The sequence below is a fragment of the Somniosus microcephalus genome, chromosome 26 (assembly GCF_052327205.1).
Source record: "Somniosus microcephalus isolate GS21.2 chromosome 26, FLI_Smic_1.0, whole genome shotgun sequence".
NCBI classification, from domain to species: Eukaryota; Metazoa; Chordata; class Chondrichthyes; order Squaliformes; family Somniosidae; genus Somniosus; species Somniosus microcephalus.
In genome coordinates, this window is record NC_141012.1 from 43,212,123 (window position 1) to 43,235,581 (window position 23,459).

A 23,459-nucleotide genomic window follows, 5' to 3' on the forward strand; every position below is an offset into this window, starting at 1 on the left:
GACATCATCTCCAAGCACACTGCCTGACACAAGATTGTCTTCCACATTCCAAGCTTCGTGTCTTATCCTCTTCAGCAGTGCAGCTTGAAATGAGAGCAAAGGTCGTCACGTGTATTGATTTCTTCCTGCACAATGCACCTCCAGTTTACTCCCATTTGCTCACTGCGTGTGGAGAGATCACTGCTTTGCTGTCAGATCACAGGCCAAATGTCAGAATTAAAGCAATGGCGGTGAGAAGAGTAGCTCAAACATTATTAAGGATCAGAACAAAACTATCGTAAGGAGAAATTTGCTTGCGTTGTGTTTGGAAATAGCAGGTGGGAATTTCAACCTCAAGCACCCGGCGGGAAACTAATAAGATCAGATTGGCCGCTTGTTTTACACCCCGCCTGATTTCACTTTCTATTGAAATCAGTGGACAGTGAAATCGGCAAAGGTGTAAAACGGGCAGTCACTTCAATCCCCTCTGGTGGGTTAGGTTCAAATTACCCCCAGCATATCTGAACGAGAAGGACAACTACTAAAAATGGCCAAATGGAAAATAAAATATCGATGGAAACAGCCTGAGCAGTTCCGCAGCGACACAAATATCCCAAATGGGAAGCTTTATGCTTCTTAACCTCGTACACTATTTGTCTACAAAGTACATCTCTAATTATAATCAACAGCAAGCTGCAATATCACTTATTGGAATATGATTGTTTGACTAAGTAAGAGTTTAGCTAAAGAACTACCTGCATTTATTTTACAAATATAGTATTTTCTTACATTAAGCAAACCCTTTTTAAGTTATCTTTTTACTCTTTTACTTTTTGTTGTATGTGGTTTTTTTCTCTTTAGGTCCCTGCACACAACCAATGCATTCTCAGCTGAGAAAAAAGGTGGGCAACTTGGTCCCAGACCTCTGACAGTGCCATTCTACTGTGACCCGTGGTGTCCCACCCTCCAAATTTACTTCCTTGTGGGGACATACTCATTTTCTGTTGACCCCTCTTTCTTCCTGACAGTCCAATGGAGATTAAGGACTTGCTGTGTGAGGGAAAATGGGCAAAAACCCACATCACACCATTCTTTGGTGCCATTTAAGAACATAAGAAAATAATAGGAGCAGGAGTCGGCCATTTGGCCCCTCGAGCTTGCTCCGCCATTCAATAAGATCATGGCTGATCTTCTACCTCATCTCCACTTTCCTGCACTATCCCCATATCCCTTGATTCCCTTAATATTCAAAAATCTATCGCTCTCTGTCTTGAACATACTCAACGACCGAGCCTCCACAGCCCTCTGGGGTAGAGAATTCCAATGATTCACAACCCTCTGAGTGAAGAGATTTCTCCTTGTCTCAGCACTGTGGGAGTACCTTCACCACACTGACTGCAGCGGTTCAAGAAGGCGGCTCACTACCACCTTCTCAAGGGCAATTAGGGATGGGCAATAAATGCTGGCCTTGCCAGCGACGCCCACATCCCATAAACGATTTTTTTTTAAATGGCCAACCCCTTATTCTGAGACTGTGACCCCTGGTTCTAGACTCCCCAGCCAGGGGAAACATCCTCCCTGCATCTACCCTGTCAAGCCCTGTAAGAATTCTTCTAAACGCTAGAGAATATAGGCCCCGTCTACTCAATCTGTTCTCGTAGGACAATCCCCCCATCCCAGGAACCAGTCTGGTGAACCTTCATTGCACTCCCTCTATGGCAAGTATATCCTTCCTTGGTTAAGGAGACCAAAACTGTACACAATACTCCAGGTGTGGTCTCACCAGGGCCCTATATAATTGCAGTCATTTGTTGAACTGGCAAGCTATGCCACCGGTCTCCGTTAATTATTTCTTCTGTTCTTCAGTTTTTTGAAACAGAAAGTGTCCACAAAGAGCTACTTGTGCTTCTAAAGACTCGAGCCGCTTGGCCAAGCAGCCACGTAGACTTTCAGTACAACATACAATCGATCGATCGACTGATCAATCATTTCATTCATTTAGTAACGGAAGATTTAACTATTTTACACCACATTTTCTAGTATCTGACTACTATCTGAATTTATTATGTTTATAAATTATTGGGAGGGTAGAAGTGGGAGTGATGCTCAACACTAAGAGTTGGCCTGTTTCAAATTTAGTAATCTCAGATCATAACCTCGGCCCCTATTACATTTTTACTTATATTTTTTATCCACACCTTTGTTTTGGCCTTCCCCCCCCACTTTCTTTTTTTTTCTCTCCCACACGGCAGCTGTCTCCCATTCTGCCAGCGCATTTTACACCTAATCTAGAGCCGTCTTTTGTCTCCACTAGTCCTAGCACCATCTCGTCTCGTTTTGAATACCTCTTAATGTCTCTTCTCTTTTGTTCTCTCTCAGCCCCGCCTCTTAATCTATTTCATTCCCTGTGCCTCTTTAGTCTTGATAAAGGGTTTTCACCTGAAACGTTGACTCTATTTTCTCTCCACGGATGTTGCCTGGCCTGCTGAGTTTTTCCAGCATTTTCTGTTGTTTTTACTAATTTAACACTTTGCTCTCACCAACGTCCGCGGTATCTCTTCCAGCGGCAGGAGCTGGTGAGCGGCCTGCGCGGGACCTTGCAATTGGTGCCCGACCGTGTGGCTGCGCACCTTAGGGGGGAACATTGGTGGACGCTCCTCAACAGTTCACCAAAATTTGTTAAGTGGCCCTCCAGCCCAAAAAATGTCCCACCCCTGGGCTAGTGGTTAGCACTGTTGCCTCACAGCGCCAGGGACCCGGGTTCAAATCCGGCCTCGGGCGACTGTCTGTGTGGAGTTTGCACATTCTCCGTGTCTGCGTGGGTTTCCTCCGGGTGCTCCGGTTTCCTCCCACAGTCCAAAGATGTGCGGGTTAGGTTGATTTGGCTATGATAAATTGACCCTTAGTGTTAGGGGATTAAATACGTGGGGTTACGGGAATAGGGTGGGATATGTGTCGGTGCAGGCTCGATGGGCCGTAATGGCCTCTACCTGCACTGTGGGGATTCTGTGATTCTGTGATTCTGTGAAAATAACTTGGCCAGATTGATTTGCAGATTAACGAATACACACAAGTCAAAAGACACAGCAAGACAATGAAACAGGCGGTAGAAAAAGAGGGGATAGAAGTAAAGCCATGAGCGCAACCCAGGAGAAAAACCACAGCGGCATTAAAAGAAACGGTGGTTTTTTTTTCATTCTCTTTGAAGACTTTTGTTTATTAATCATAAAAAGAGATGGGGAACAAAGGCTGGTGACAGGCTGGGGCGGGAGGTGATTTGACAAAACTTTCAGGAACTCGGCCAACATTGGTCACCCAAGTTATGCCAAGGATACAGACTTCTGGGCCGAGACAAAGGTGTTTGACGAGGAGAGTAACATTTTAGCTGGAAAAAGTTTCAGATCATGCAGATTTTCATGTCTTAACTTTATAACCAGGCCCATTTTAATTTTCCTAATGTAAAAGCCTGGCTTCAGGGCTTTGAGTGCAGCTGAGACTGTTTGATTGACACATGCCCTGGGTGAACCATCCCAGATCCCAGCAGGCTGCGCGGCCGGGCCGGGTGGGAGGGGCCCCTCTTGCCCCCGCCGGACTGACACGTACATCATCGCGCGCTCAGCCCAGCCTCGCACCGGAAGCAGGCGCCGCTGACTGACAGCCGCCGCGGCCAATCGGAGGGCGGCAGAGCGGGCAGCGCGGGGCCGCCATTGGCCGAGCGGCGGACGCTTCCGGTGTCGGGGTAGGTTGGGCCGGCGTGCGGGCCGAGCCGGGGTTGGATGGAGTGAGCGCCGCGGCGAGCAGGTAAAAGCGGGGCCTGGGGTGGCGGGAGGCCCGGGGCCCGTAGATGGGGGTGAGCGGGGCCCGGGCCTGAGCCACAGCAGCGGCTTCAGTTTGTTCACTGCCCCGGTCCCTCCCCCTCACTGATCTCCCCCCTCACTGATCCCCCCACTCCCCCCTCACTGATCCCCCCCCGACTCCCCCCTCATTGATCCCCCCACTCCCCCCTCACTGATCCCCCCCCCCACTCCCCCCTCACTGATCCCCCCCCCACTCCCCCCTCACTGATCCCCCCCACTCCCCCCTCACTGATCCTCCCCCTCACTGATCCCCCCCCACTCCCCCCTCATTGATCTCCCCCCTCACTGATCCCCCCCCACTCCCCCCTCATTGATCTCCCCCCCCACTCCCCCCTCATTGATCCCCCCCACTCCCCCCTCACTGATCCCCCCCACTCCCCCCTCACTGATCTCCCCCCTCACTGATCCCCCCCCACTCCCCCCTCACTGATCCCCCCCACTCCCCCCTCACTGATCCCCCCCACTCCCACCTCACTGATCCCCCCCACTCCCCCCTCACTGATCCCCCCCACTCCCCCCTCACTGATCCCCCCCACTCCCCCCTCACTGATCCCCCCCACTCCCACCTCACTGATCCCCCCCACTCCCACCTCACTGATCCCCCCCACTCCCCCCTCACTGATCCCACCCACTCCCCCCTCACTGATCCCCCCCACTCCCCCCTCACTGATCCCCCCCCTCACTGATCCACCCCCACGCCCCCTCACTGATCCCCCCCACTCCCCCCTCACTGATCCCCCCCCACTCCCCCCTCATTGATCCCCCCCACTCCCCCCTCACTGATCCCCCCCACTCCCCCCTCACTGATCCCCCCACTCCCCCCTCACTGATCCCCCCCACTCCCCCTCACTGATCCCCCCCACTCCCCCCCTCACTGATCCCCCCCCACTCCCCCCCTCACTGATCCCCCCACTCCCCCCTCACTGATCCCCCCCACTCCCCCCTCACTGATCCCCCCCCACTCCCCCCTCACTGATCCCCCCCACTCCCCCCTCACTGATCCCCCCCACTCCCCCCTCACTGATTCCCCCCTCACTGATCCCCCCCACTCCCCCCTCACTGATCCCCCCCACTCCCCCCTCACTGATCCCCCCCCCTCACTGATCCCCCCCCCACTCCCCCCTCACTGATCCCCCCCCACTCCCCCCTCACTGATCCCCCCCCCACTCCCCCCTCACTGATCCCCCCCCCACTCCCCCCTCACTGATCCCCCCCCACTCCCCCCTCACTGATCCCCCCCCACTCCCCCCTCACTGATCCCCCCCCACTCCCCCCTCACTGATCCCCCCCCACTCCCCCCTCACTGATCCCCCCCCACTCCCCCCTCACTGATCCCCCCCCCCCACTCCCCGCTCACTGATCCCCCCCACTCCCCGCTCACTGATCCCCCCCACTCCCCGCTCACTGATCCCCCCCCCACTCCCCCCTCACTGATCCCCCCCCCACTCCCCCCTCACTGATCCCCCCCCCACTCCCCCCTCACTGATCCCCCCCCACTCCCCCCTCACTGATCCCCCCCCACTCCCCCCTCACTGATCCCCCCCCCACTCCCCGCTCACTGATCCCCCCCACTCCCCGCTCACTGATCCCCCCCACTCCCCGCTCACTGATCCCCCCCACTCCCCGCTCACTGATCCCCCCCCACTCCCCCCCTCACTGATTCCTCCCCCCTCACTGATCCCCCCCACTCCCCCCTCACTGATCCCCCCCCCCCACTCAATTCAATTCAATTCAAATCGCTTTATTGGCATGATGACAAGTTACATCTTATGTTGCCAAAGCATCGAAAAACATTCATGTTTGTACACAAAAATACAGATCTATCCATACAGTGTATAAACAGATATATCCCTGAGTGTATAAATATACTTTCATATAATTTATATATATACTCTTTTCTTATATTTAGTGGTTGTCCCTCTGTTTATGGCAAGCTGTAACATAGTGTGCCGCTAGTGTTACACAATTTCTCTCTTCCCTAGTAGGTATGGGAGTTTTTGGTCGTCGTTCAAATTTCTGAATTCCGGGCATATTTTTGTGAATTTTGGGTAGAAATTCTCCCTTATGCCCTGATATTTTCTACAAGCTGTGAGGAAGTGCATCTCTGTCTCCACCACTCCCTGACTGCAGTGAGAGCATATCCTGTCCTCTCTTGGTAGCCGGGTCTGCCTGTGTCTACCTTTTTTGATCGCCAGGCTATGTTCACTACGTCTGTACATTGTCAAGGTTTTTCTCAGTTTGCTATCCTTTACCATGGTCAGGTAATCAGCCATGTTGTATTGTCTGTTTAGGGCCAAGTAGCAATTGAGTTTGCTTTGGGTTTTTGTTGTTTCTGCCCAATATGACAGATATTTTTCCTTTTGCTTAGCGACGACTGTGTTGGGTCGAATTCTTTGTGTTACGCTGTCACTGTCCTGGGGCTGGTTATTGTTAGTAGTGTTAGTAGTTACTTCACTGAGTCCCAGGACTAGTTGACTGAGGGTATTCTTCTTTATGGTCCTCTCTTGGCATTTCAGGGCTTCGTAATGATAGCATTGGGGGTTGCTCATTTCTAGGTGTTTCCAGAATTTGGTGGCTCTTTTTTGGATAGTGATTATTAATGGATATTGGCCTAGTTCTGCCCTGCATGCATTGTTTACGGTTTTCCTTTGAGTCTGGAGGATACTTTTACAGAATTCTGCATGTAGGATCTCAATTGGGTGTTTGTCCCATTTTGCAAATTCTTGTTGTGTTAGCGGTCCCCACACCTCACTGCCATAGAGTGCAATTGGTTCAATTACTGATTTGAAAATTTTGAGCCAAATGCTAATTGGGATTTCTATTTGGATTGATTTTTTAATGGCATAGAAAGCCCTTCTTGCTTTCTCTTTCAGTTCATTCACAGCCAGTTTGAAATTTCCCGTAGAACTGATTTTTAAGCCCAAGTATGTGTAGTTAGTGGTTTGTTCAATTTTGGTTGTTCCTAGTGTGAAATTTATTTTGGGTCCCTGATGTCTGGATCTTTGCTGGAACACAAGGACTTTGGTTTTTTGGGGATTTATTGTCAGGGCCCAAGTCTGGCAGTACGACTCCAGCAGATCCAGGTTCTGCTGTAGACCCTCCTTAGTTGGTGACAGCAGAACCAGGTCATCTGCATAGAGGAGGAATTTAACCTTGGATTCGTATAGGGTGAGGCCGGGTGCTGTAGATTGTTCAAGTAGTTTTGCCAATTCATTTATGTAAATATTAAAGAGTGTCGGTGAGATTGGCGAGCCCTGCGTCACCCCCTGCCCCTGTGGGAAGTATTTTGTTTGTTTGTCTCCAATTTTAACTGCACATTTGTTGTTTGTATACATTGATTTAATTACATCATATGTTTTTCCCCCTACCCCGCTTTCGATAAGTTTCAGGAATAAACCGTCGTACCAGATGGAATCGAAAGCCTTCTGGAAATCTATAAAGCATGCGTAGATTTTGCTTTTGTTTTGATGAACGTGTTTGTCGATTAGGGTCTGTAGGGTGAAGATATGATCTGATGTTCTATAGTTTGGCAGGAATCCAATTTGGCTTTTACTCAAGACATTGTGCTCCTCAAGGAAGTTTATAAGTCTTTTGTTTATGATACTACAGAATACCTTCCCCAGGTTACTGTTTACACAGATGCCTCGATAGTTATTTGGGTCGACTTTGTCCCCACTTTTGTATATGGGCGTTATGAGTTCTTTGTTCCAGATATCAGGGAAGTAACCGACACTCAGAACCAAGTTGAAGAGTTTTAGGATAGCCAGTTTCATTTTATCGTCTGTGTGTTTAATCATCTCGCTTAGTATGCCACCTGCCCCGCAAGCTTTTCCTGGTCGCAGGTCCTTGAGTTTTTCAAAAAGTTCTTTTTCTGTTATTATGGAGTCTAGCAGGTTTTGGTTATCTTTTATGGCCATTTCGAGCTTTTCCAGTTTTTTGCATATTTGGTGTTGCTCTGGCCTTAGTGTGTTTTTCTGGTATAATTTTTCAAAGTGGTTTTCCCATGTGTCTCCATTTTGAATGGCCAATTCGTCGTGTTGTTTTTTGTGTAATGTATTCCAGTTGTCCCAGAAACAATTGGAATCAATGGATTCCTCAATGGAGCTGAGTGTATTCTTAATATATTGCTCTTTTTTGGTTCTGAGTGTGTTTCTGTATTGTGTTAGTGTCTGACAATAAGTAAGGCGTAATTCCTCGTTTTCTGGATGTCTGTGTTTTTGGTTTGATATTTTTCTAAGTTTTTTCCTCATGTTATGGCAATCTGGGTCAAACCATTTTTCATAGCTTTTTGTTTTGGGTTTGTTCTTGCGAGCTTTCAAGTTTGACCTTGTTGCCAAATTATCAAAAATATTGTTTAGGTTATTCACTGCCCGGTTTACGCCGCCTTTATTGTGAGTGTATATGTTATCCAGAAAGGTGTCCAAGAGAGCTTGAGTTGATTCATTGCTAATTGCTTTCTGGTATTTTTCCGTGTCGTTTTTGGCCCATCTGTACGATTTTTTGGTGTTGTACAGTTTACTGGGTTGTGTTTCTGTGTTTGTTTCTGTCTTTTTAAGATACATAGTAATTTGACTGTGATCTGACAGTGTTGTTTGTGGTTTGACTGTGAATGCTCTGAAAGAGGATGGGTCCAAATCCGTAATCATATAGTCTACGGTGCTGCAGCCAAGAAGTGAGCAATAGATCGATCTTCCTAGGAGGTCTCCCATGAACCTACCATTGACAATGTACAGACCCAGGCTTCGACAGAGCTGCAGGAGCTGTTTTCCGTTGGTATTTGTCTGCTTGTCGCAGTTATGCCTGTATGGAAGGGAAGGGATATCGAAGTGGTTATTCCCGAATTTGTAATTGTTTCCCTGATTATTGGTGAAGTCTGGTTTTTCGCCAGTTCTTGAATTGAGGTCAACACGTTCCCCTGGGCCTGGAATTGGATAATTTCCCCCTCAATGTTGGAGAAGGTGTCCTCTTTAAAGTACGGGGATATTCCATTGGGGGGATATAGAGTGCGCAAATGAAAACATCTTGGGTGTTAGAGATAATCCCCCTCTCAATTTTGAGCCACATGTGGTTTTTGCCCTTTTTTATAAATTTGATGCAATTCTTAAGCTCTGTTTTAAACCAAATCAGTATGCCTCCAGAGTCCCTGCCTTGGGTTACTCCTGGTAATTTATTGGAGGGGACCACCAGCTCTGTGTACCCTTGGGGACGGCCAGTGTGTCCTTTTCCTTTATACCAAGTTTCCTGTAAAATGATAATATCTAGATCTTTAGTTTCATCTATGAACTCTGGGGTCCTGCTCTTCACGTCGAGCACCGAAGAGCGTAGACCTTGGATATTCCAGGTCGAAATATATAAGGATTTCATGTTAATTTTGATCTTTTACTATGATATGTTAAAGAATGATATGTGTTTGTCGTGTCTAAATGTGGGGAAAAAAAGATCATCTCAGTTGTCTATAAATGCTAATACTACTTGGTTACAATTCCCCCCCACTCCCCCCTCACTGATCCCCCCCCCACTCCCCCCTCACTGATCCCCCCCACTCCCCCCTTATTGACTCCCCCCTCACTGATCCCCCCATCCCCATCATTGATCCCCCCCTCACTGATCCCCCCCCCTCACTGATCCCCCCCTCCCCCCTCACTGATCCCCCCCTTCCCCCTCATTGATTCCCCCTCACTCCCCCCTCACTGATCCACCCCTCACTCCCCCCTCACTGATGCACCCCTCACTCCCCCCTCACTGATCCCCCCCCTCACTCCCCCCTCACTGATCCCCCCTCCCCCCTCACTGATCCCCCCTCCCCCCTCACTGATCCCCCCCTCCCCCCTCACTGATCCCCCCCTCCCCCCCTCACTGATCCCCCCCTCCCCCCCTCACTGATCCCCCCCACTCCTCCCTCACTGATCCACCCCTCACTCCCCCCTCACTGATCCCCCCCCTCACTCCCCCCTCACTGATCCCCCCCTCACTGATCCCCCCACTCCTCGATCTCCCCCCCCCTTGTCACTTAGTCCCATCCTCCCCCTGTTGCCCTTCACCCTCAGCCCCATTCTTTTCCCTGCACCGCCCCCCCCTGCTCTTTTCCCTTTGTTCCTGATTCTGGTCAGGGCACCTTGAACTTCCTTCTCGTTCCTCCAGAGTTTTACTTTCCCTCCCACACACTACCCCTCCTCCCTGTGGGGAAGGAGGACTCACTGCAAACTCTCCCTCACTAACTCTTTCCAGGACATCAGACTCCTTCCCTCAGACCTCTGTTGTGCCAACCATCTGCAAGCTTTGAATACCCAAACTTTGTGTGGTGTAACCACTTTATCTGATCTTCTCTCCTACTCCCTTCAACCCTGTGAAGAATTCTCAATTTCAAAAAAACCTTTGCAAATCCTGATTGTATCCTCCAGAAATCTGCAAAATCCCAGTCAGTTAGACAATTCCAGATGTGATTTTGTTTTTTACTGTGGGAATTACCGCTGCTGTCATTTTCCTGGTCTTTCACATTTGGTTATTCTGATTTTTTTTTTTTAAATGTGCAGGTGAAATAAAAATATATTTATCCTTCTGCAACCTTGCTGGTATGCTGGGGCACAGTTGTGTGGGTAGATTGTCCAAGTGACCATTCTTCTTCTTAGGCAGTCCCTCAGAACCGAGGATGACTTGCTTCCACATTAAAAATGAGTTCTCAGGTGACTGATGAGTCCAATGCGGGACCTACAGTCTCTGTCACAGGTGGGGCAGAAGGTGGTTGAAGTGACCATTCTACTTATGTGAGCTCAGACAGCAAGTCTTGTCAAGTTATTCGACTAAAGGGGCGTCACAGCCAGAACTGATTCTGCCCCCTCTTGCCATTTACACCCATGCAGTGCCCAGGTATTGGTCACTGGACCCTGTTCAAAAAAAACCTTTTTTCCCACTTCTCCCTAGCTCGGGTGCAGTGAAATCAGCTGCTATCCCAGCTTTGATCAGCTCAAAGCACAAACATGGACCCTTCCTGCTCTGTACGTCCGTCTGACCTCATGTTTCCCAGTGAGATGTCGGAGGAGTTTGACTCTTTATGTAAACGATTGAATTACAGGAAACTGTGTGCTATCCGGCACCGACGGGACCGAGCTGTTGCCGTCCCATCAAAACTGCCAGACAAACCAGCGCTAATGTTAAAACATACGGAGCTTTTGAGCTCCGTATCTAGCAACAAACCCTGTTGCTTAGCAACAGCTTCTGAACAGTCGGCCGTACCTTGCAAGCGTCTCTGTAGCTTAGCAACAGCTTCAGCGAGACCTTGCAGAGCCTGACTGGTGGGAAAAAAAACTAACGAAACGGTTCCTGATTTTTGCCGGTGGCTCGAGCATTCCGGACAGTTAACCTCCGGATAAACCAAAGTTTCCTGTAATGCACTGGAGTGTCAGCCTAGTTTAGTTCGTGCCCTGGTTTGACTGTAGTGAGCTAAAATATTTGTCCGTGTGGTGCAGTCAAGCATTGTCTGGTCGGGTCATTTAAGAGCCCGCTTACCCTCCCGTTGAGGTGGGAAGGCGGAGTGCCGCGTGGATGGGCGTGTCGGGCGACCTGTGGCCGAAACGTGGGGGCAGGGCGGTTGGAGACGGAAAGTCGTGCAATGAATCCTGCAGGATTACGTCCGATCTGAGTTGGCAACCCTACAACGAGGAGGAGGGGAAAACTGGACATGCATGTCCTGCCTAAGGGGTCCTTGCACCTGCTCGCCTCCTAGTGGCTGCTCACAGCTGGCATGGACAACCTATTAGAATGAGACGATGGGGTGCCTGTGTGTGTGTGTGTGTGTCGTTTCATACATTACAACAAACAGTACGTCATTGCTGTACAGTGCTGTGGGACGTGCAAGGCGCTATAGAAATGCAAATCTTTTTATAACCCGTACTGTGGCAGTGGAGAGGGAACTTTATTTTGCATCTAGCCTATGCTGCACTTGACCTACGAGTGCTTGATGCTGACCCTAGGTAAAGAAACGTTCCATTCACCTGTGTTGACCTCTCTCACCCTGATAAATATCAATATATACCCCAACATAGAGTAAGTTGTAGAATTTGCCCAGTGAAGCTGGATTGTAGAACGATCAGCATATCCCACACTGCACCAGTTGATGACCTAGTGGTACAAGAGGAAACCGGAATGAATTTACTTACACGTATTGCTTCTGGATTTTTCACAGTCTTGTGGAAGAAAGTTTTCTATCACCGAGATATCTTCAAATTTGTTTCATTTCTTCCCTTTTAAACTCATAACTGTCTCTTTATAATAGTTAGTGTGCCAATCGCTTTCCCCTTTGGTTTTACATAGAATCTACAGTGCAGAAACCGGCCATTCGGCCCAACTAGTCTATGCTGGTGTTTACATAGCCTCCTCCCACACCTCTTCATCTAACCCATGAGTTTCAACGTTAAGTTAAGACTGGACACAGGAAGAAGTATTACACATAAACGCATTGAGGAGACGGCGCAAATTCTCAGTGTGTTCTGTGGGTGGGAGCTAGTTCTGGAGCATTTAGTAAATATGAAACGGTATTTTTTTTGAGGTAGGTAAGAAAGAAGAAAGAAAGACTTGCATTTCTATAGCACCTTTCACGACAACCGGAGGTCTCAAAGCGCTTTACAGCCAATGAAGTACTTTTGGAGTGTAGTCACCGTTTCAATGTGGGAAACAGCTTTTTTTAAGTTTGTCTTTTTAAGAGTTTGCTGTCAGACATGTATGAAGCTACTGTACGTTTAAATTGCACTGTGCTTGCAGGACTACATTAATGCCTTCGGGTGTCTTGACCCGCTTGTTTCTGCACTGGGATCACTTGAGGGTTTAAAGAGTTGAAGCAATTTGTTCTTGGTCTCTAGGGTTCACTTGGCTCGGACAACCAGAGTGGTTGGAGTCGTTCTTGCCTGCTTGGTGGTGGGCCGCTGTCACTGGTTTGCTTTCTGCTCCTGGGAGGAGGTGAAAAGGTCCTGTTTTGCAGACTCTGCCTTGCACTCGGGTTGTGTGTGGGCAGGAGGAGAGGGGCGGAGAGCAGTTCGTCCAAGTTTTTGTCTTGGTTGGCTGTATAGGAGCCTGGGGTTGGCCTATCCAGTTTAAAGCCACGTTGCCATTATTTGGTGTATATTTTAAGTTGGCGCTACTAACCGTGCTTAAAAAAAACCCTGACCTACAAAATTCAGCTAGGAATCACCAAGTAAGAAATATGAGTACATATAGGACTGAGTTGCCTGGGTTTCAAGGGTTGTAGACTCAAACAGGACAAAAGCCAGCTTAAATGTAAATCTTTGCGAGGAGGATAGTTGTTTGCACTAGTTTGGCGACATCACTGCTAGCTTAGGGAAATAAATCTAACCAGATATCAGTCCTCCAGAGTACTGGCTTTGACTAAGAGCATTTTGCTCAAACAAGTACAAGTTTGAGAGCCAAGTTTTTTTTTAAAGCTTCCGTAAACCATGGCTGGCTAGCTGGCAGTCTCTTAGAGAGCCTTCCATAAAAAAAAGGAAGCAATTAAGTGCTGCAAGGCCTCCCATCTGCGGTCACTGGATTCCAGCCCCCAGACTTTGATAACAAGTCCCTCGGGGCCCAGGACCGGGCCTGAGAGCAGCCGCGGCGTTGATGAGTGGGGAGGGGAGGGGAGACAGCCTACTGTGTGGGTCGGGTGAGGCAAGGCGTGGGCTGGTGTGTTCCGCCGGGACCAGCAGCAAAGGGACTTTGGCAGCTGAACAGCCGTGGAACGCAGATTTAGCAGGTTTGTGGTTGTTTTTTTTTTAAATAGCTCGTAAAATTCTGCATATAAATTACAAATCGCAAATTCAGATTTCCCGACGGAATCATGTCAAGGCCATGGCCTCAACCGCTATCTTCATACTGCCTCCACACACGCACAATTCCCCAAGTACGGTAGCATCGTGGTTATGTTACTGGCCTAATAATCCAGAGACGTGAGTTCAAATCCCACCACGGCAACTGGAGAAATTAAATTCAGTTAATTAAATAAATTTGGAATTAAAAAGCTAGTATCAGTGATGGTGACCGTGAAACTACCAGATTGTCGGAAAAACCCAACTGGTTCACTGATGTCCTTTAGGGAAGGAAATCTGCTGTCCTTACCCGGTCTGGCCGATATGTGACTCAAGACCCACGGCAATGTGGTTGACTCTTAATTACCCTCTGAAATGGCCCAGCAAGTCCCTCAGTTGTAACAAAGTCAGCACTGTGGAACTACCTTCACCACACGGACTGCGGCGGTTGAAGAAGGCGGCTCACCACCACCTGCTCAAGGGCAATTAGGAATAGGCAATAAATGCCGGCCTTGCCAGCGACGCCCACATCCCATGAACGAATAAGTGAACAAATCTTGCTCTGGTATGGGGCAGTGTGTGAGAGACACGGATTTCGACTTAAACATTCTGAAGGGAGTAGTTTTGGATTTTAAATATGTGGCAGAAGCAGGTTGTTTAAGAATGAAATTATAACGTAGGAGATATTCTTTGGGTTATCTGTACCCTGTGTCATTCACATATTTACTCCTTACAAATGTAATGCATTTGGAGCAGTTTTGACCCAGTCCCCATGGACACAAGCCCATAGCAAACTGTCTATATTACACCGTTAGTAGTCAGTTTGTGTCAGTCTGCAAAAGGGGTCCTTTTGCAGACGGTTACTTTCTGGAAGCTTTACCCTGCATCGAGTATTAACTAAAGCTGCTGCTTGCTGTAAGCTTACTGCTTGGAGTGTTCTGTTAGCTACCAGTCCAGGCCTGGTATATGTTGCAAATCTTTGACGTACGGTTTAGTTTAGGCATGGACTGGTGCAGAAGGCTGAATAATCTCGTCTTCCAGCAGGCCTCTCTGAACAGTTTGCTCATCACAGTGCGTAGGGCAGCGAGTTGGTGTTCCGTCTTGTCCCGCTGAGCAGCGCTACGCCAGAGGCCAGGCACTCCCCGCGAGGTAGGAGGAGAGAAAATACAAAGCTGGAGTTCAGTAGCCACGGGCTGGTTTTCACTGCCTGCCATTGGCAGGGGTCACGTGCCTGCTCGTCACCTTGGCTGAATGCCGAACTCTGAAGATGTATTTTTAGGCTTTGCTGGGAAGGGTAGCAAGTGAAAAATGTATTGCAAGAAGCTGACGCACACTACAGTACTGCACTGACTTCACCCTGAGCTAATCCACACTCCAAATATGAAATGTAATTCCCTGCCCGCGCAGCTTGGGGGGAGCGTTGATTACAGGATGCCCAAAGTAGAAATGTATTCCACTCTCCAGTATCCTCCACCTTGATCGACTTGGGGAATTAATCAAAACATAAATCCCACAAAGAGAAAATATATTATCCATCTACACCCTGATGTCATTGTAATCATGGTGTGTTTCTTGTTAATCCCTGAACAAAGCTGGTGCCGATGTCTGTATTTACAATTTTTGTGTTGTGTTTTGCAGGTTAATGATTTGTCAGCTGCTAACACCAAACCAAAGATGACGAAGCTGGGGTTCCTGCGGTTGTCATATGAGAAGCAGGACACTCTGCTGAAGCTGCTCATTCTATCCATGGCAGCTGTGCTCTGTAAGTTTCTAACAGGACATCCCTTATACACCACACGGCTAAAACACAGCTCTTGGGCCGCTCCAATTCTCCTTTTTTTTTTTGGCGCCGTGGCCCCTTTGAGGGGCTGTGCGGGTCATTCACGATCCCGCGCATGACCGGTTTTTGCATTGACAAGCTGCGCAACTTAAAGGGAACGTTGGGCAGCTCCTACTCCTACAGTTTAGTATCAATCCCCGTCGCACCATCTCCTACTGTCCCATTTATTCCTCGGACCTAGAAACTGTGAAAGCTGTCTCCCTGCCCTCCCTTCTTTTAAACTCGAGCTTGCTTCCACCTAATCGCTACTTCCTGATTTTCCTCCACCTTTCTCTATGGCTTTAAGTGGTCTTTAACGAAGGGCCTGGCCCTTTACCAATGATCCTGAATTTTTGTATTAGGATCTTTCACTGTTAAGTGTAATCCACGCCTGACTTTATTGAAATAAAGTCCCATCATTTTCCTGAAAGTTTCTACAGGTGCACTTGCACTACAGGTTGGGCTTTGGTGTAACGTGTTAACAGTTTTGCATTGACGCTAAGCTTGTTGTCTACATTGGGTGTTTAAGATGCTACCTCACTCCAGAAGAGTGGGTTTCCCTCCCCTATGGATTCTCGCTGCACTTCGCTTCAGTTTCAGGTTGTGCCCTAGCTCCAGATTCAGGCTGCATGTACACTGTAACTGCAGCATCAGCGCGAAGTGAAACCACTTCATGCCAACGCCGCAGATGTGTGAGTACACGCTAAAACCGAATTGTGTCGGGCTGCTTAAAGGTTCAAAACTTATCCTTGCAGTGCAGTGGAAACTTTCATTAAAAGGGCCATCGTCTGCCATGTCTAGTTACTTTCCCCTCCCCACGCTCGTTCCCTCCCGGGACTTGGCATCATCCAGTTTGCCACCGAGGTGAGTAGAAGCACCACAAGTCCAGCCGGCCAGTTCTTTCAATCAGCCAGCTAAGATTGGCATTCACCACACAAGCAAATCATAGCAATTTGAGACGTCCTGAGGTTGTGAAAGGTGCTATGTAAATGCAAGTTCTTTCTTTCTCGAAAGTGCCTCGGCCTCACCGATGGCACTGGTGTAAAAAGATCCAATTGTTCCTACAGAGTAAATAGCAAAATGTGTGAGGAGCAAGCTGGTGCCAGAAACAACTATTTTATTGGGCTGGTCTGTGTTCCTGAAAAGTTGTACAGGAAACTTTCGATTAACCGGCCCCTAAATAACCGGAAATGTCGTTTAACCGGCAAAATTCAGGAGTCGGTTCAGGTAACTTTTATTACTTGCACAGCAACAAATGGAGGAAGGCAAGGGTTTGGCTGCAGCTGTTGCTAAGCTACAGAGACGCTTGCAACTTGTGGACGTTGTTCTGAAGCCAACAGGGTTTGTTGCTGTATACGGAGCTCTAAAGTCCGTATCTTTTACAATAGCGTTTGGTTATCCGGAATTGTTGATGAACCGGCACCACCTCGGTCCCGTCCGTGCCGGATACCAGAAAGTTTCCTGTATTTGTTTAAAATTTGGTGACCTGATCAACATTTGATTTATATATAACAAAGTTGATCCTTCTGTTATTCTTCCATTAACCGTTGGGTATAAAATTTTCATATTGTGTTGGTTAATGTGGGTGAAATGGTCTTGGGGATACGCATTTCCTGCATGACATACACCCCTTCCCCTGCAGTTAAGCATCTTGTGGGCATCACCGTCCCCTGGTCTTATATAAAGAACTGAGACACTCAAATCAGGCTCATTCAAAATATATCTAACTGAAACCAAAACCGGCTAACTTTTCAGTTGCAATGTGAAGTCAGAATTGTGAAATAAAGTGTCGGGTGTATGATACTACCAGCCGGAGCAGATCTGCTGATTCTCCAGGAGCAGTTTGTAATTTTCAATTAATGGCCTGATGTTTCCTTTCACTTGTACACCATTGTATGTCGGGTAGACGCTGAGAGGTTGTTTCCCCTGGCTGGAGTGTCTAGAACTCGGGGGACAGAGTCTCAGGATAAGGGGTCGGCCATTTAGGACCGAGATGAGGAGGAATTTCTTCACTCAGAGGGTTGTGAATCTTTGGAATTCTCTACCCCAGTGGGCTGTGGATGCTGAGTCTTTGAGTATATTCAAAGGATGAGATCGATAGGTTTTTGGACTCTCGGGGAATCGAGGAATATGGAGATTGGGCAGGAAAGTGGAGTTGAGGTCGATGATCAGCCATGATCTTATTGAATGGTGGAACAGGCTCGAGGGGCCGTATGGCCTCCTCCTGCTCCTGATTCTTATGTATCCTGTTGATATAATTGGCCCCACATTGTCCTCTGGCTGAGAAGGCAAGCAGACATCCCACTCTCCAGCCTTCACCAGCACTGCATTATAACTGGCTGCTAGGCAGCACAGGAGAGGGACCAGGGATGGTCACGCTCGTCAGTGTTCCCCGTGGGAAGGGGCCTGTCTTCCATGTAGTGTATCCCTGTGAACAGGAACTCTCCATGCAGGGAACGTCAAATTTAAACGCATGTTCTCCATGGAACAGTGCTTTGGAGCTGGAAACCTGACTTCTGGAATCTCTATCAAGGGTTGATGGCATTGGTTCATATAAGACTCCTAGTCTGAGGCCCCAGACTCTTCCTGATCCAGTACTTGCTTCATACACTGCAACTGCCACCCCATCTTAGCCAGCTTTACTGGCCTAAGCTCTAGGTGCCTGTACACATACTGAGATACAAGAGTAACCATCACAGCAAAAAAAAAAATTAGACTAGTTTACAGGTTAAAGTTTTGTTTTTAACAAAAAAAAAGCACATGCAAAAAGAAATGCCATATGCAATTGCACAAATATGATGCCCATTTAGACTTTGTCTATGGCGGAGGAATCTGCAGTTCAGGCCTTGATTGATTATAGACCCTAACCACATTGAAATGAATTGTCCATTTTTCCTGTTATCCCCACGCCATGCAGCGTGTATGGCTTGAGAAGGGGCTTGGGTGACCCACCAAGCCTCTGCCAGTGCCACGCTGAAACCAGCTGGCAGGAGGCTGAGAGTCTGGGTAAGCTGCTGCCAGGCCAGATTCGATGCAGCACTGAGCTGGCTGCTGGGAGGTGTGTGAGGGCGTTTTGGAGATCACTCTTCTATTGTTTTGTGCTGCCAGGTGTTATAGATTAGTGTATTGATAATGTCAGACACCATCCTGACTTGGACATATATCGACTGTTCCTTCAACGTCGCTGGGGTCAAAATCCTGGAACTCCCTACCTAACAGCACTGTGGGAGCACCTTCACCACACGGACTGCAGCGGTTCAAGAAGGCAGCTCACCACCGCCACCACCTCGAGGGCAATAAATGCTGGCCTTGCCAGCGACGCCCACACCCCGTGAATAAATAAATAATTTTTTTTAAAGACAGCAGGGCAGCCAGAGATATCGAGCTAAAATACAGTCAATGTGGACCAATTTCCTTTGGTCATTAAACGATAGTCCATCTCACTGTGTCAGGATAATTTTTTTTTGCGACTGTAAAGATATGTTCTCTCTAAATTTAGCCTGTATTAATTTGAGAAGGGAGCCAATGCGTTGTCTATGCATTCCTTTTCCTTAAATTTCCTCAGTTCTTCCTCCCAATTTCTCTGGCTTTTCACAGAATCACAGAAACCCCACAGTGCAGATAGAGGCCATTTCGGCCCATCGAGCCTGCACCGACACATATCCCACCCGATCCCCGTAACCCCACGTATTTAATTCCCCTAACACTAAGGGTCAATTTATCATAGCCAATCAACCTAACCCGCACATCTTTGGCTAGGGTATTGCCTTTCTACCCACTGAAAGCCAAAGAGGACGTTGGGTTGTCCTTACACTTTGCCCTCCATCCACGATACTTTCGGATTCTGACTTCCTCGGAACTTCTGCTCGAGGCCCCAACAATTTACACGCAATCTTAAAAGGTTCAAAGCCCAGGCCAGGTTTCACAAAGTGGTTAACTTCAATCTTTGGTCAGTGTAATAGATTTGAATCCCTGTGTTGAGATTAGTGGTAAGAGTATTGAAATCCAGCAGTGAAATGGTTTTAATTGTTATACAAATTTTGTGCTTTGTTTCACAGCATTTTCCACCAGGTTATTCTCTGTATTGAGGTTTGAGAGCGTGATCCATGAGTTTGACCCGTAAGTACTGCTACAAACTTGTGTAACACCAGTCCTTTTGTGGGTTTTTAAAAAAATGTGAAATATAACCAAACTTTGGCAGTTGGGTGAAGTCCTGTTCACCCAGCCCCCCTGTGCTCGTTGACCTATATTGGCTCCCAGTTGAGAAACGCCGCAATGATAAAATTCTCATCCTTGTTTTCAAAACCCTCCATGGCCTCGCCCCTCCCATCTCTGTAATCTCCTCCAGCCTCACAACCCCCTCCCCCCCGAGATATCTGCGCTCCTCTAATTCTGTCCTCTTGAGGATCCCTGATTATAATCGCTCCACCATTGGTGGCTGCGTCTTCAACTGCCTAGGCCCTAAGCTCTGGAATTCCCTGCCTAGACCTCTCCGCCTCTCTACCTCCTTTAAGATGCGCCTTAAAACCAAACTCTTTGCCTAAGCTTTTGGTCATTGCCCTTATTTCTCCTTACGTGGCTCAGTGTCAAATTTTGTTTTATAATCACGTCTGTGAAGCGCCTTGGGATGTTTTACTACGTTAAAGGCGCTATATAAATACAAGTTGCTGTTGTTTTCAGTCAATGTACTTTTGAGGTATTTTAGCTTGGTAACCAGCCAAACTTGTTAAAGCACGACAGTAGCTTTAGCACTTGAGGAGCTCCGGTGACTCTGCTGTTAAAACTCTCATTACAGGGTGGTGGATAAAAGTGAGGTAACAAAGGCATGGTTGATTTATTCTGTATAAATGCAGTGATTTCTCAGCAGCTTCCATATTTTGCGAGTGCCGTTAGGTTGATGGACATCAGGTTCCCAATCACAATAATTTATCTTATGACTGAGGCAAAGGAATATCAGAGTCTACCTATTGAAAACTTCTTATGAACATATGTAAATGCTCCTTAAAATTCACCTCTTTCACCAAACCTTTGGTCAGCCTTCCTAGTGTCTCTGTTTTGGTGCCCATTTTTGTTAGATTACGCCTCTGATGTTTGTTATTTTCTTGTTCATTCTGGGGATGTGGGGTGTCACTGGCAGGGCCAGCATTTATTGCCTGTCACTACAGGAAACTTTCGTTTATCCGGAGGTTAAATGTCCGGAAAGCTCTATCTACCGGCAAAATTCAGGAGTCGGTTCCGATAATTCTTTTTTCTTTTCGTTGCTTCTTTTCTCCAGTCCTGGCTCTGCAAGCGTCTCTGTAGCTAAGCAACAGCTTCAGCTAGACGCTTGCAAGCTGCGCCGACTGTTTTGAAGCTGTTGCTAAGCAACAGGGTTTGTTGCTTCACATGGAGCTCTGAGCTCCGTATATTTTAACATTAGCGCTGGTTTCTACGGTAGTTTTGAATTAACGGCACCAGCTCGGTCCCGTCGGTGCCGGATACCAGAAAGTTTCCTGTAGTTACCCTTGAGAAGGTGGTGGTGAGTAGGGCCTGGGGTTGATGGTGCTATTAGGGGTTAAGATCAATTTACATTCCAGGATGTAGATAGAGACTAGCTTCCACCACTGCAGTTTTGGGACATTTTTCTACATTTTTTTCAAGTTGTTGTAAATGTTTAAAAAGCTGAAGTAGTAGTGTTATTTATGAGGGAACTGACTGTGTTCTTTCCCAACCGACACCTTGAAACATCCTAAGGTACTTCAATTACCGCACCACTCGCTTCCTTACTGAAGAGGGTTTCTACAAGTTCCATAACTGGTTTGATGACCGAGCCTGGTATCCACTGGGCAGGATTATTGGAGGAACCATCTACCCAGGTCAGTGTAGTTTTAGCACTCCAAGCAGCCATATTACCTGACCTCTAATTTCATACATCGGTGCAGTTGTTTAGTTTTTGATCTATTTATTAACCACTGGCGTGCCATGGCTGAGTTACCCCGTAAGGATCGGAGGCTCACCTAGCAGTGGCATTTCCTGGCGTCGAGATTTTAAAACAATCGCCCAGGCCAAATCTCTGAAGCAACCGTGTCGATCTTTAAATTTATGGGCCTTTATAGCCTCAAAACATTATCTTTGGGAGCAATCAGGCCCCAATTTTTTAATTGTAGACCTTGACTTCCGAATAGACAGTGGAACCTGAGGGGGGGAAGCAAAGAAATGCAGGTAAATAGTGTTTTTTAAAATAAGGTTTAGAACAGGAATTAAAATGAGAGACTGGGAAAGGAGAGGTGAGCAGAAGTAAGTTTATGAAATTGATTTTATTTAGTTTGATAGTGTTAATGCTATAACTGTCCTGGGTAGCTTTATTACTGTAATATTAGGATTTATTTTGAAGGTGTGGGCAATTAAACAAAGAGGCAGGACCTGGGCTTGATGGTGCTGTTAGGGTTAAGATCAATTTACATTCCAGGATATAGATCGAGACTAGCTTCCATAACCAGGTAGATGTCTTCATTGAGTGAGTTGTGAAAATTAAAAGGAATTTTTCCCTTTATTGCAATAAATTTGATATGTTTGCTTGTATTGAAGAAATGGCTCCCCTGTCTTGCTGCATTAACACAGCCACTATATATTTATTTATACAGGGCACTGTCCAACCAGACAGAGCCCAGATCTTTAAATAATTTTCTGCCTTTACATTCACTTACTGACAGGCCGACACTCCAGTGCAGTGCTAAGGGAGTGCTGCACTGTTGGAGGTGCCGTCTTTCGAATGAGATGTTAAACCAGTCTGCTCTCAGATAGACGTAAACGATCCCATGCAGATTTTCGAAGAAGAGCAGGGGCGTTATCCCCGGTGTCCTGCCCAATATTTATCCCTCAATCAACATCACAAAAAAAATTATCTGGTCATTATCACATTGCTGTTTGTGGGAGCTTGCTGTGCGCAAATGGGTTGCCGTGTTTCCTACATTACAACAGTGACTACACTTCAGAAGTACTTCATTGGCTGTAAAGCGCTTTGGGACAGGAAATGTCCCAGCAGATTGGAAAACTGCTAATGTAACGCCCTTATTTAAAAAGGGAGGTAGACAAAAGGCTGGAAACTATAGACCAGTTAGCCTAACATCTGTGGTTGGTAAAATGTTGGAGTCCATTATTAAGGAAGCAGTAACAGGACATTTGGATAAGCATAATTTAATCGGACAGAGTCAGCATGGTTTTATGAAGGGGAAATCATGTTTGACAAATTTGCTCGAATTCTTTGAGGACGTAACAAACAGGGGGGATAAAGGGGAACCAGTGGATGTGGTGTATTTGGACTTCCAAAAGGCATTTGACAAGGTGCCACACAAAAGATTATTGCACAAGATAAAAAATCATGGGATTGGGGGTAATATACGGGCATGGGTGGAAGATTGGCTATCTAACAGAAAACAGTGTTGGGATAAATGGTTCATTCTCGGGTTGGCAATCTAGCTAGTGGTGTTCCGCAGGGGTCAGTGCTGGGACCCCAACTCTTTACAATCTATATTAACGATTTGGAGGAAGGGACCAAGTGCAACATATCCAAGTTTGCCGACGATACAAAGATGGGAGGGAAAGCAGTGAGTGAGGAGGACATAAAAAACCTGCAAAAGGACATAGACAGGCTAAGTGAGTGGGCAGAAATTTGGCAGATGGAATATAATGTTGGAAAGTGTGAGGTTATGCACTTTGGCAGAAAAAATCAAAGAGCAAGTTATTATCTAAATGGAGAGAAACTGCAAAGTGCTACAGTACAAAGGGATCTGGGGGTCCTGGTGCATGAAACACAGAAGGTTAGTATGCAGGTACAGCAGGTGATCAGGAAGGCCAATGGAATCTTGGCTTTTATTGCAAGGGGGATGGAGTATAAAAGCAGGGAAGTCTTGCTTCAGTTATACAGGGTACTGGTGAGGCCACACCTGGAATACTGCGTACAGTTTTGGTTTCCATATTTAAGAAAAGATATACTTGCTCTCGAGGCAGTTCAGAGAAGGTTCACTCGGT

The 23,459-nt window shown here is 47.3% G+C and overlaps 1 protein-coding gene across 2 annotated transcripts in view; it reads left to right on the plus strand.

Annotated features, from left to right (window-relative positions):
* Positions 1–3,676: 3,676 nt before the first annotated feature.
* Positions 3,677–23,459, plus strand: part of stt3a (STT3 oligosaccharyltransferase complex catalytic subunit A) — a 56,923-nt gene continuing 37,140 nt past the window's right edge. The window contains exons 1-4 of one of the 2 annotated variants that reach the window (XM_085968125.1): positions 3,677–3,780; positions 15,269–15,392; positions 19,508–19,568; positions 21,183–21,304. In XM_085968125.1, coding sequence (XP_085824251.1) covers positions 15,305–15,392; positions 19,508–19,568; positions 21,183–21,304 — 271 coding nt within the window. In that variant the 5' untranslated portion in view covers positions 3,677–3,780; positions 15,269–15,304. Of the gene's footprint in view, positions 3,781–14,685; positions 14,780–15,268; positions 15,393–19,507; positions 19,569–21,182; positions 21,305–23,459 lie in introns of those variants that run through there. The other variant, XM_085968126.1, reaches the window with a different exon arrangement.